This window comes from Capricornis sumatraensis, chromosome 22 (assembly GCF_032405125.1).
Source record: "Capricornis sumatraensis isolate serow.1 chromosome 22, serow.2, whole genome shotgun sequence".
Classification (NCBI taxonomy): Eukaryota; Metazoa; Chordata; class Mammalia; order Artiodactyla; family Bovidae; genus Capricornis; species Capricornis sumatraensis.
This window is the reverse complement of record NC_091090.1, coordinates 35,271,874-35,285,363: the sequence shown is the minus strand read 5'-3', so window position 1 is coordinate 35,285,363 and position 13,490 is coordinate 35,271,874. Positions and strand designations below refer to the sequence as shown.

At 37.7% G+C, this 13,490-nt stretch overlaps 1 protein-coding gene across 1 annotated transcript; it reads right to left on the bottom strand.

Moving 5' to 3' along the window:
* Positions 1-949: 949 nt before the first annotated feature.
* LOC138098091 (histone H2B type 1-C/E/F/G/I) lies at positions 950-13,301 on the bottom strand. Its single transcript, XM_068994337.1, has 2 exons — positions 12,911-13,301; positions 950-1,120 (listed from the first exon to the last, which is right to left on the bottom strand). Exon 1 carries the CDS (start codon positions 13,298-13,300, stop codon positions 12,920-12,922), a length of 381 nt encoding a protein of 126 aa, XP_068850438.1. The 5' UTR covers position 13,301; the 3' UTR covers positions 950-1,120; positions 12,911-12,919.
* Between the last annotated feature and the right edge of the window lie 189 nt (positions 13,302-13,490).

The following is a 13,490-nucleotide window of genomic DNA, read 5'->3' as shown; positions in this document are numbered from 1 at the left end:
TAGTTACAAAGGGGATTAGGGTCTCAGCAAATGAATTTGGAGAGGGGCAGTGCATAAGTCAATCCATAGCGACACTTTTCTCATGTACTGGTTAGGAGGCTTGTATGAGACAATGTAGGTAAAAGTAGTTTTAGTTACACAGGGCCACACATGGTTCATTATTCCAGCATTGTCCTGGGCAGAGGAGGCACCTGATAAATAGTTGTTTCTTGATCTTAACCTAAGATCCTACCTACTTATTCTTTACATGGTGCTTTCCCATGGAATGATTGCAGTTACGTCCACTATTTTACAGCAGTTTATTTTTTATGGGTTCATGGGAAATAAAAGTATGGGGAAAAATACTACCTCTACTCATAATAAAGGAAATTACAGTTCAAATTTTTTTTAATCTATCTGTTTAACAATTCTTTAAAAGTGTTCTCAGTAAAAATGACAGCTATGAAAACAAGAATTTTTAAATTATACTGGGATTATAAACTGGCATAGTCCTTCTGAAAGGTAATTTGACAATGTATATATTAAGAATATTAAAAAATGATTTTACCTTGGGATTTAGTATTCTACTTCTAGAAGTCTATTCTAAGGAAATAAATATTTAAACAAAGATTTACATACAAAGAAGTGTGACCTATATGACTTATAATGCATAAAAATGGAACTCAATCTAAATAGCCAGTAACAGAGGACTGTTTTTCAGTAATAATATACCCATTAAATAATGTTTCTAGGCATATTACTTAGAAAACTCAATATGTGTGCATATATAGCATGATACTTAAATTTGGTTTTTAAATGACATTTTTATAGGTGAATTTCATATAAGTTCATATTCATATATTCATAGGTCTTATATACATATAGAAAAGAGATACTAAGATTTGTTTTAATTTTCTGTTATGTATTTTTCTTCTTGCAAATTTCTCAAATGACCATTTAATATTTTTATACTCAAAATAAATGCTTTAGCCAGGTTCTCATTGATTTTTCCATGATGGTTGAAAATATTTTTTATCTGCTTCTGGTATCAGTCATTTTCATTGACTTATTTTTGAGATATAATAAAGTTCAGCGGTGACCAGTAGTGGGAAAATACTTTTCTAAAGCCCATTTGCTCCTCCTGTAAAAAGAGAGATTGATTGATTAATTCACTTCTATAATTCATCAAATATCTGATACTGACTCAGAACAACAATAATCACAATGGCTAATGTTCTTTGGATGTTTGTTCTGTGCTGGGCAGTGCTCTAACCTCTTTATGGGTACCAATGCATTTATTCTTGCACAAGCTTCTGAGGTACCTATAATGGTACTCCGTGGTTTATAGTTGAGGAAATTAAGGCTCGGAGAGATTGAGTTTCCCAGGTGGGACAGCTGTTGGATGGTGTGCCACCCTCTACAGTAAACCCAAACCCTCCAGTGCTTGAGTCTGTGTGCATTCGTAAATAAAAGATGAGCATGATCTAGTTAGTGTCCAGCAAGTCAGGTTTGAGTTAAGTCTTGAAGGGCGGGTAGTCATTTATCAGGTGAGGAAAGAGTGTTAGCGCTTTCACAAAGGAGACATAGTGACAAAGGCCAGGTGATGGGGATTTTCTAGGGTGAGGTGCTTTGTGGTGAGCCTTGTGGAACCGCTTGTGAGGAATGAGGAAGGCGCTTGCACGACGACATGTTGATGAGTTCCAGCTTGTTATTTCCACATTAAGCAGTTTTAACAGTTCCCAGAAGCCTCCCTTCTCTCAGATGCTCATCCCTCTGGGCTGCTGGCAGATGCAGTCATTCCCCACTTTTAAATAAGCCAAATCACACATCTAATGGAAATATACCCAAATGCTTAGTCTCTTTCTTGGGTTGTTACAAAGTGTATTTTCCAACTCCTCTTTGGGTGCTAGAAGAAGAGACAAGTACTCAAGACACTTCAAAAGTAGAATGTATAGGGCTTTGGTTTCTCTTCTTTTTCTCATTCCTGGGTCTTCCTCCAAGAGCTGGGTAAGCACTTTGCAACCAACATTTTACTGTTTGAGAATAAACTGAGTTAACAGAGGAAAGCACTTAAGACTAGTAGCTGGCTCATACTAAGTGCTACACTAGTATTAGCTACTCTTGTTATATTGAACATTTTAATGAGTGCTAATGTGCAAATTATATCTACCGATCCTCTTGATTCCCCTGTTTTATATTTTCCCTTTCCATAGCACTAATTCCTTTCTCATATTCTATATAATTACTTATTGTAACTATTGCTTGTTGCCTATCTTCCCTGGCTGAGATGTAAGCTCCAAGAGGCCAGTGACTTTGTCTTTTTCCAAGAGATCATCACTGAAGATGGCTCCTTGGCCTTTAAACAAACAAGAACCAGAGGATGGTCCATAGGGCCAAAGGAGAAAGGGAAGAAACCCTTCCTTAGACCATCCTGCAACTCTGTCTACATTCCTTCTGTGGTAGAAATAACAAAGATGGAGTTATAGCATATGTGGGAGGCTAAAAACCAAGAAAAGCAAAGCATGTGCAACTCTGACTGCAGTGTAGAACATGAGACAGAGGGCAGGGGGAAGAGCCCATCAAATTGTGTTTCATGTCAGTAAATGTAAGTCATTAGACATTTGACCAAACCCATAGAACATACAACATCAAGAATGAATCCTAAGGTCAACTACAGACTGTGGGTGATCATGCTGTTGTGTCAATATAAGTTCATCCTTGGTCGGCTAAAAAATATATATATATATACCATTCTGATGAGTGATGTTGATAATGGAAAAGGCTACACGTGTTTGTGTGTGTGTGGTGGGGGAGGTAAGGGATATTTTAGAAATCTCTGCACCTCCCTCTCAATTTTGTTGTAAACCAAAACTGATCTAAAAATATCTTAAAAAATATATATGTAGGGAAAAAAAATCCAATCCACCCACACTATTTATGTCTAGAATTGCTGGAGTCAGGCTCAGTCTCAGATGCTTAGAGTCAAGCATGCTGAGCATTTTCCAGAACCTCCAAAAAACTTTCACCCTGATGCTTGCTGGTATCCTTGACCCACCTTGGAAGCTAGCAGGCATTCTTCCTTTCAAGATCTCAGAACTTGCATCATCTCTGTAGAATTCTTAAATATGTAATTGTATTTATTTATTTCAATTAAAAAAATATATGTATTTCAGTGCACTAAAGCCAAAATGCATGTGTTTAAAAATCTAGTGAGTAACATCTATCATCTGAATTGTTCATGCAAATCCAGCAATGAAAAGGGCACATTTAAATCGTTCATATTTTTATATCTTGTCCTACAACAGAGATAAGGTCAATTATATTAGGGAAAAAAGTGAAAAGAAAATAAAGAAAAACAAAGAAGAAGAGGAGTAGAGGAGAGAAAAAAGAAAATGGGAATAAGGTTTTATCTTTATTGCTTTTGAAGCCAATTCTTTTACTGTTCTAGAACTTGGGCTGAAAGTGATAAGATCAAGGTTTTACCCCAGTATCTCCTCCTCTATCTATGTCAGTTTCCTCACAGAATGAGACAAGCCTTGGCATTTTTGTTCCTTCATCCCTCTGAGCCTGCAGCTGGGACATCTAACACCATGAATACCCAAAGAAAGACAAAACTAGCTCTTTCTATTAATTACAATACAAATTGCTTTTTAGATGATAAGGTTATGTGAGTTTTTAAATAAGCAAATCAAAGCCTCATTTTCCTCTCTCAGAACTGATGTGAGACAATAAGAAAGTCGCTGATTCTCCAAATTTACTTTCTTTTTCCTAATTTACAATAAACATATAGTACTTGAGGATATGTCAAGCTAATTTTCAGAGTCCAAAAAGTTTAATCAGAGTCTAGATTTGCTGACAATTTCACAGGCAACTGTGTATTTGGCCCAATTTATTTTCATGCTTAGTCATCCAGGATTGCACAAGGTGAAAGTTTGGAAAAGCCTACTCATTTTTAATGCTTTTGAATTTAGGTCTGTTGGACTGCAAAGTACTGAATCTATACATCTTTACAAATCTGAAAGTTTCAAGATAAATTATAGCTATCATTCTTTATGTCCTTAGGTATATGCTTAGGGACCTAATCAAGTATAAACGAAGAAAGAAAATGCATGTTTGTTTGACTTGTTGGGCCAATGTAAATTCACTGGAATCCACTGGCAATCTTTTCATATTGCTTTTGAAATTCCTATCAAGGTCTTCAATCATAAGCTGCCTTAGTACCCTTTAGGATGTAAAGAAGGATATAAGTGAAACTTGTCAAACATCACACAAAAAGTGAGTACCTACTATGGGCCAGGCACTCTTCAAAATGTGTTCTATGCATTAAAGATCTTTTTTTTTTTTTTCATTAAAGGTCTTTGATTGTCACAAACATCTAGAAGGTACGTGCTATTACTATCATCCTCAAGATAGAGAAGAAGCACAGAGAGATTTATGGCTTGCATCAGTCTCACAGCTAATAATTGGCAAGCTGGGAGTTAAATTTGGAGGTTCTGTCTCCAGGGGCTACACTTTAGTCATCAGGGAGCAATGCTGTGCCGTCAGTTTACTGGCATCATATCATTTCTAGGACAAATATTTTATATTTGTCATTTCATTTAATCCTCAGCCCATCTTCATAAGTAGGTAATTATTCTCACACCACAGGCTCAGAATAGTAGGTCTGTCAAACAGTAACTCAAAGTTGTTCTACTAATTATTAGCACACTGTTTACTTGTTTATAAGGTATGTCAAGCAATAGATTGTTTCATCCAAAAAGGTCAAAAAAGATGTCTATATAATATAAAGAAGGGTGAAAATGCCTGTAGACTGTCCATGAACAGGATATCATGTTTGTACATTATTTTCAGTAGGAAAGAGTTCACTGTGGACAATCTGTTCTTACATAGACCAAAGAGGATTTAAAAATAATAATGATGATAATTCTCTATAAATTCTCACGATTGGCTGTGAAGCATAACGTGACAGGCTGCCTCTGTGTAATATATTCCACCAACTCTCAATCAGTATTTTCATTTTCATTTAGGCTATATCTTCACCATTTCCAGCATCAAAGTCTCTCAACTTCCCCACTTTGATCAAGACTCTTATAAAGCTGTAGTGGGTTTTAGTCTCCTCTTTGGAACATTTTTGTTATCTGCATATTAAACAAAGAAGGAGAACAAAAAGTTCATGAGGGCAATCACATATATAATAAAAAAATATTTGAAATCTCTTTTATCTTCAAGTACTTAATTGATATGTCTTAAATAGAAGAAATAGAAATACAGATAAACAATAGAATGGGAAAGACTAGAGATCTCTTTGAACAAAGCTAGTGGAGGTGATAGAATTCCAGTTGAGCTATTTCAAACAAAGCTAGTGGAGGTAATGGAATTCCAGTTGAGCTATTTCAAATCCTAAAAGATGATGCTGTGAAAGTGCTGCATTCAATATGCCAGCAAATTTGGAAAACTCAGCAGAGGCCACAGGACTGGGAAAGGTCAGTTTTCATTCCAATCCCAAAGAAAGGCAATACCAAAGAATGCTCAAACTACTGCACAATTGCACTCATCTCACATGCTAGCAAAGTAATGCTCAAAATTCTGAAGCCAGGCTTCAACAGTATGTCAACCATGAACTTCCAGATGTTCAAGCTGGATTTAGAAAAGGCAGAGAGGAACCAGAGATCAAATTGCCAACACTGCTGGTTCATCAAAAAAGCAAGAGAGTTCCAGAAAAACATCTACTTCTGCTTTATTGACTATGCCAAAGCCTTTGACTGTATGGATCACAATAAACTGTGGAAAATTCTGAGAGATGGAAATACCAAACCACCTGACCTGCCTCTTGAGAAATCTGTATGCAGGTCAGGAAGCAACAGTTAGAACTGGACATGGAACAACAGACTTGTTCCAAATAGAAAAAGGTGTACATCAAGGCTGTATATTGTCACCCTGCTTATTTAACTTCTATGCAGAGTACATCATGAGAAACGCTGGGCTGGAAGAAGCAGAAGCTGGAATCAAGATTGCCGAGAGAAATATCAGTAACCTCAGATATGCAGATGATACTACCCTTATGGTAGAAAGTGAAGAAGAACTAAAGAGCCTCTTGATGAAAGTGAAAGAGGAGAGTGAAAAAGTAGGCTTAAAACTCAGCATTCAGAAAACTAAGATCGTGGCATCCACTCCCATCACTTCATGGCAAATAGATGGGGAAACAATGGAAACAGTGACGGACTTTATTTTTTGAGCTCCCAAATCACCGCAGATGGTGACTGCAGCCATGAAACTGAAAGACATTTGCTCCTTGGAAGAAAAGTTATGACCAACCTAGACAGCATATTAAAAAGCAGAGATATTACTTTGCCAACAAAGGTCCATCTGGTCAAAGCTATGGTTTTTCCGGTAGTCATGTATGGATGTAAGAGTTGGATTATAAAGAAAGCTGAGCACCGAAGAATTGATGCTTTTGAACTGTGGTGTTGAAGACTCTTGAGAGTCCCTTGGACTCTGCAAGGAGATCCAGCCAGTCCATTCTAAAGGGAAGCAGTCCTGAATATTCACTGGAAGGACTGATGCTGAAGCTGAAACTCCAGTATTTTGGCCACCTGATGCAAAGAACTGACTCATTTGAAAAGACCCTGATGCTGGGAAAGATTGAAGGCAGGAGGAGAAGGGGATGATGAGGATGAGATGGTTGGGTGGCATCATTGACTCAATGGACATCAGTTTAAGTAAGCTCCGGGAGTTGGTGATGGATAGGGAGGCCTGGTGTGCTGCAGTCCATGGGGTCACAGAGAGTTGGACACAACTGAGCGACTGAACTGAACTGAACTGAAAATAGAACAGTTCTCAAAGATCATCTTCATGGAATTAAGTTAAATAAGTGTCATTTTTTCTAATTGCAGTTTTAACTACTTGAGCCATACTCAGAAATACATTATGAAGTACACAGTCTTTTGTTCAAAAACTTTTAGTCAAGGTACAGAGGACTACATTCCAAGGATTTTAAATTATTTTTAAATACTCGTGAGTCCTCATTCTCTCAGTAATGATCCTGTGTACTGTAGCTGGCCAGACTCCTCTGTCCATGGAATTTTCCAGGCAGGAATACTTGAGTTACCATTTCCTCCTTCAAGAGATCTTCCCAATTCATGACTCAAACCCATGTCTCATGTGACTCCCACATTGGCAGGCACTGCACCACCTGGGAAAGCCAAACACAGAGAGTCTTCTAATACTTGGGAAGAATAAATCTGAAATCTAATCATTGGAAAAACAGATAATGGAGAAAAGGTCAAAGAGTAATACAAAAGGAAGAAGAAGGAAAAAGCGATCTATTCTAGATCTCATCTGGATCTGTAGAATCTTAAGAGGAGGACTTCCTACTTCCCAAATTCTGAAAATCTTTTGGTAAGTATCCAGATTCACTTTTCAGTGAGAGTGTATATCCAAGTGGTAGAATTCTAAATGTGTTTACTATGTGAAAAAAATAATCCATTAGTCCTGAAGCTTTAAAAACACTCATAGTTTAAAATACTGGAAATGGCCTTTCCTAGCATTATTATGACTTCCCTGGTGGCACAGACGGTAAAGTGTCTGTCTACAATGTGGGAGACCTGGGTTTGATCCCTGGGTTGGGAAGATTCCCTGGAGAAGGAAATGGCAACCCACTCCAGTACTCTTGCCTTGAAAATCTCATGGACGGAGGAGCTTGGTGCAGACTACTGCCCATGGGGTCGCAAAGAGTCGGGCATGACTGAGTGACTTCACTTTAGCATTATTAAGGGCTTCCCCTGGTGGCTCAGATGCTAAAGCCTCTGTCTACAATGTGGGAGACCTGGGTTCCAGCCCTGGGTTGGGAAGATCCCCTGGAGAAGGAAATGGCAATCCATTCCAGTACTATTGCCTGGAAAATTCCATGGACAGAGGAGCCTGGTAGGCTACAGTCTATGGGGTCACAAAGAGTCGGACAGGACTGAGCAACTTCACTTTCACTTTCCGTGGTGGCTCAGGTGGTAAAAAGAATCTGCCTGCAACTCGGGATACCTGGGTTGGGAAAATCCCCTGGAGGAGGGCATGGCAACCCACGCCAGTATTCTTGCCTCGAGAATTGCCATGAACAGAGGAGCCTGGTGGGCTATAGTCCATGGGGGTGCAAAGAGTCAGACATGACTAAGCACAGCATAGCATTGTTAAAAGTTGACATTTTTAAAAATGTCTCTTTTAATACAACTTTTAATTTTATATTAATTAGAGGTGTGTCTGTTAAAGTCTTTGTTTGACATGTAGATTGCATTTATTTTATATATGATAAGTGTAGCTAACATTAGTTTCAGGAAACATCTGATAATTGAAACATGTCACAAGTGAAGAAAAGACAAGTCACATGGATTTTTCAGTACAATTTCAAATGATAAAAGTTTGAGACTACTCAGATGTAGATTATATCATTATTATTATGGTTAGAAATAAAATTTTGGTATAGTAAAAATAAAGTTTTATTTTTATAGTAAAAATTAAAATCTTTTAGGTAATTATACTTTAAATTATTTGTATTATCCTCTTAGCAGTTAGTGAGTGATATAGATTGATATGTTCTAATAAGAATATTTTATCTATGATCTCATTTTTTATTATTTAAAAGGATTACATATATTCCCAGGTTGTAAAAAAAAATCCATATATTTTGAAACAATAACATGAAATTGACTTGTTAATGTTCACTGTCCCACCTTTATGGTTTTTCAAGTTATACTAATTGGAGATAAGGCAAGATTCAATCACTTGTTACGTCTTTGAGCTAATCAACATTTTTGTAAAATCTGAACTAGTTTGTTCTTGCTGTTGGAGTTATTTTTGGTTACATGACTATAAAGTCTGTGGGTGGTTTTACCAACAGTATGAGAGATTTGGATAGTCAATTTTTATTGAGGGGATGGTTGATAAATATAATTATAAATTCAAAGTTTTAACAGCAGCTCTAAAGTGCATTTACTTTATCAGCATAAATAAGACAGCACATATTAAATTGAAATTGCTACGTTAATGCATGCTTCCCCAGTGGTTCAGATGGTAAAAATATGCCTGCAATGCAGGAGACCCAGGTTTGATCCCTGGGTAAGGATGATACCCTGGAGAAGGGAATGGCAACCCATTCCAGTATTCTTGCCTAGGGAATTCCATGGACAGAGGAGCCATGGGGTCATAAGGAGTCAGACACAACTGACTGACTTACACACACATGTCGCATTAATGAACAACTTCCCATTAAATGAACAAACAAAACATAGCCATTGTCTGTGTATAGATTTGTGTTTCTCTGTAGCTATAGTACTTGGTGCAGTCAGAGCTGTTTGTATTAACAACAGCCCTTTTAGGAAGCAGGCAACTGTATTCCTTCACAGGCATAAAGAAACTGGGAGGCCGTCCAAAACCTTCCTTGTTCTCTGGGCTCACATGTATCCTTTACTTACACCCTTTACAGATTTAAAGTGGCAAAAACAAGCATACCTATTCCCATTCTCCGAAGGCATCTATATGCTCTCTAACCTATTAATCTATGATCATTCACAACTGTGTAAAAATAAAAGGCTTGCACAGTTCTAATTGTTTTTAGTGATGTGTATTTTGTACTCTCCAATTTAGAAATTGCTCAGGTATCCAAAGATTAGGCATTCATTTACTCAACTTAATACCACCTAAATTTTGTAGTATCTATAAACTTTGAATTCACGATTTAAGTTGACACAGAGTCAATATGATTTGTAATCTTATAAAAATTAATTGCATTTTAAAAGTGACATTACCTATCCACTTTATCACTATTTTGTGATAATTTAGTTCAATGCATAGTTAACACAATGTAGAATTTTAAATAAATAGATGTTAACTCATCTAATCACTAAACCAAGTTGAAGTAACTTAGCAAATTCAAATTAGCTCTTTTTTTTTTTTTGAAAGAAAATAATCCCTAAGCTTGGGTAAACTAGAATATTATGGTAACATTACTTTTACATTATGACAATAATAAATAAAAAGACATAGATCCATTTTGAAAGCAAATTTTTTAAGCCAGTAAATTTATCCAAAAAGTTATATTAGAAATGTTTGATTTTTTCCTATAGAATTACATGCCATGTATTAAAATATTTAAGTTGTTTGAAGATAGTGGAGTAGTTCTGTTTCTTATCTCATAACTTGTTAACAATCACTACTAATTAAATTCCGTGAAACTTTCTCTTTTTTTGCCTGAGTTACCACTTAAGACGTAGCCACATTTAAAGAATCAGGAGAATTTGATTTTCCTCTTATTTTAAATTGATGTATTTAGCCTTTATATAAGCTATTTAAAATTTGAGTTTACATTATAATTTTTAAAATTTCCTGCTGAAGTAGATAATTTGTTTAAAATTATTTGTATTCATAAAGCTTTAAGATTCTCAATCACCGTACAATTTTTAGAGGAGCTAATTGTGAAAAGTAACAAAAATTAAAGATTTAATTTAAAAACAGCACAGAGATTTAAGTATGTTAATCGGTTAAACAAACAAATGTGATTATGATTAGAGATGCCTTGAGGAACACCATCGCTGAGAATATGAGTTAAGTCTTTCATATCCTTCAAAGGTTGGTAGGAAGTTCTAGTTTCCAGTGCCATATCCCTCACAATGAACTCTTTAAGGATTGTAAACTATTAAATGTTTGTTTTAATACAGGTATTGGAAGTGCTCTCTCTCTTTTTTTTTAATGTGATTCAATAGCTCTATTTATAATGGCATATTTCTTCTCTCTCCTGACTTTACTTAAAGAAGAGACAATTTTTTTTTTTTTTTTTGAATTACTGAATCATAAACTTTTGAGGCTTCGGGATACCAAGACAGGCCAATTCCATGAAGAAGATTCTATTTCCTTGTTTTTTTCCTTCAGTTTACTGTTAAGTCTACAATTTTATTAAGGTAAAAAGTTTTAGGTGGCCATTTTATATTCACATTATTTTTGAGGCAGGAATATTGCTTTTGCTGATAGTAACAATTATTTGGACTCATACTGAGTAATCACAGAAACAATTTTGAAAGAAACTCTGATTTTTAGTTAAAAGAACACACAGTATATAGACACAAAACACCAAATACAGTTGATCCCATCAAAGGCTAGAAAGATAAACACCAGCTTCCCGATCCTGTGTTCTCAATTGCCAGAGAATATCAGAATCCTCAAACAACCCCCAAAAGATTAAGAAATGAACCAAATTCGACCCTGTCCTTTGCCACCAATTAGGTGACTCGGGGTGAAGAGTCCACCTGTAATGCAAGAGACTTGGCGGGACCCTCAGGTTCAATATCTGGGTCCGGAAGATTCCTTGGAAAAGCAGATGGCAACCCACTCCAGTATTCTTGCCTGGAAATCCCATGGAGAAAGGACTCTGGCAGTCTACAGCCCATGAGGTCACAGAAGAGTCGGACACAACTTGGCGACTCAACAGTAACAAAATCTCTTACTGTGCGTGGGCGATCAGTTGCTCAGGCTCAGTCGTTCAGTCAATTTTCCAGGCAAGAATACTGGAGTGGGTTGCCATTTCCTACTCCAAGAAGGTCTACAAGATCCAGGGGATTTTCTTGATCCAGGGATGGTTGCATCTCCTCCACAGGCAGGTGGGTTGAATTCTTTACCACTGCGCCAATCACTTAATGATCTAATCGTAAAACCACTAATGTGTATCCAAACACCAAATCAAGAAGCAAATTGGGCAAAAATTTTAGCATGCATGAGCCGAGGGAAGAGAAACAGAAAACTCAAAAGTGCCCAGGGCTAGACGAACTGTATATTCAGGTCACATTTCTATTGATTAAGGTAAGACTCAGGTAAACAATGTCTCGGTGGACTCTTCAGAAATAAACTGTCAAGTGTTAATGATTAGTCAGCCTGCTCCTGTACTGAAGAGAAATCAAGCAAGAATTACTTCATCCAATAAAGACAAACCAGAATTTATATGTGAGGAAACAGGAAGAGAACGAAATAAAAATCTTGTAGGCAGCCTGGGGTTTTTAAACCTATGTTGGAACCTAATTTTCAAACCCTTGTTTGAACCTATTTTGGGTAAACAGATTAGGCAGAGGAGAGGTTCGTCTGATTTGGATCCTCAAGCATGGGGCAGGCTCATTAGAGGTATAGGAAAATCCTATGACAGCTGTTAAGGGACTTGGAAACAGTTTGAAGAGCTGATGTGAAAAGCATATGCCATTGACCTATATTTACACTTCTACCTTACTTAGGCCGGGGCTGCACATCATTTTTTAGCATAACTTCCAGGTCAGGCAGCCGGTGATTGTGGAGCTGTTCCAATGGAGCCCTGACTAGCGAGCGCCAGACAGGCCTCTGTATTTTTCGCAGGTGTCAAAGAAAACTGATCACTGAAGATTACAGGGTTTTAACGTTAAGTAATCAAATAACATTGCATCTTACCCCAAATCGTTAAATTCTTTATTTCCCTTGTAGCACAGATTTTATGCCTTTAATCTACTCACCTTTTTTAGAGGATGGAAACGTTACTCCTAGGTGCGCTCTTCCCCTCCCTTAACCCATCCCGCCCAGCGACTCCCTGGTTTGGGAATTTTGTGTGCTACACACTGTATGCTAAATACAATTGCGACACTTTTCCTCCGCCCGCCTAGTTTCCCTGCCTTCCGTTACTAGCCCACAGTTCAGCCGTGATGGAGACTTGTCTAGTTGCAAGCCTGTTAAACAGATATTACAAGACACAAGCCTCTTATTCAGCTTTTTATGTTTTTTCTTCTTGTATAATTTCTCATTCAGATTAGCATACTAGTTCCGTCAGTCCTTAGGCCCATTCATGAAAGTCCAGCGTGCATAGATTACAGCTCTCTCTGTGCACACGTGGGTGGCTCTTAAAAGAGCCTTTGGGGTTAGGTGTAAAGACGCTTACTTGGCAAGTTTACTTGGAGCTGGTATACTTGGTGACAGCCTTGGTACCCTCGGACACGGCATGTTTGGCCAACTCCCCGGGCAACAGCAGGCGCACGGCCGTCTGGATCTCCCTGGATGTGATGGTCGAGCGCTTGTTGTAATGCGCAAGGCGCGATGCCTCGCCCGCAATACGCTCGAAGATGTCGTTGACGAAGGAGTTCATGATGCCCATGGCTTTGGACGAGATGCCGGTGTCCGGGTGGACCTGCTTCAGCACCTTGTACACATACACAGAGTAGCTCTCCTTCCGGCTGCGCTTGCGCTTCTTCCCATCTTTCTTCTGGGCCTTGGTCACCGCCTTCTTGGAGCCCTTCTTCGGAGCAGGAGCGGACTTGGCTGGCTCAGGCATTTTAAAACCTGAAAACACGAAAGATAAATGAAAAATAGGAAGCGGATTTCTGCTACTTATAGGGCCTTTATGCTAATGAGGGATGCAGAGCGCATCTTAGTTAATTGGAAGATAAACAGCAAGGTTGTCATCTATGGGCAGAACTATGCAAATGAGGTATGGAAATTTAGCTATTCTATTGGCTATTTCG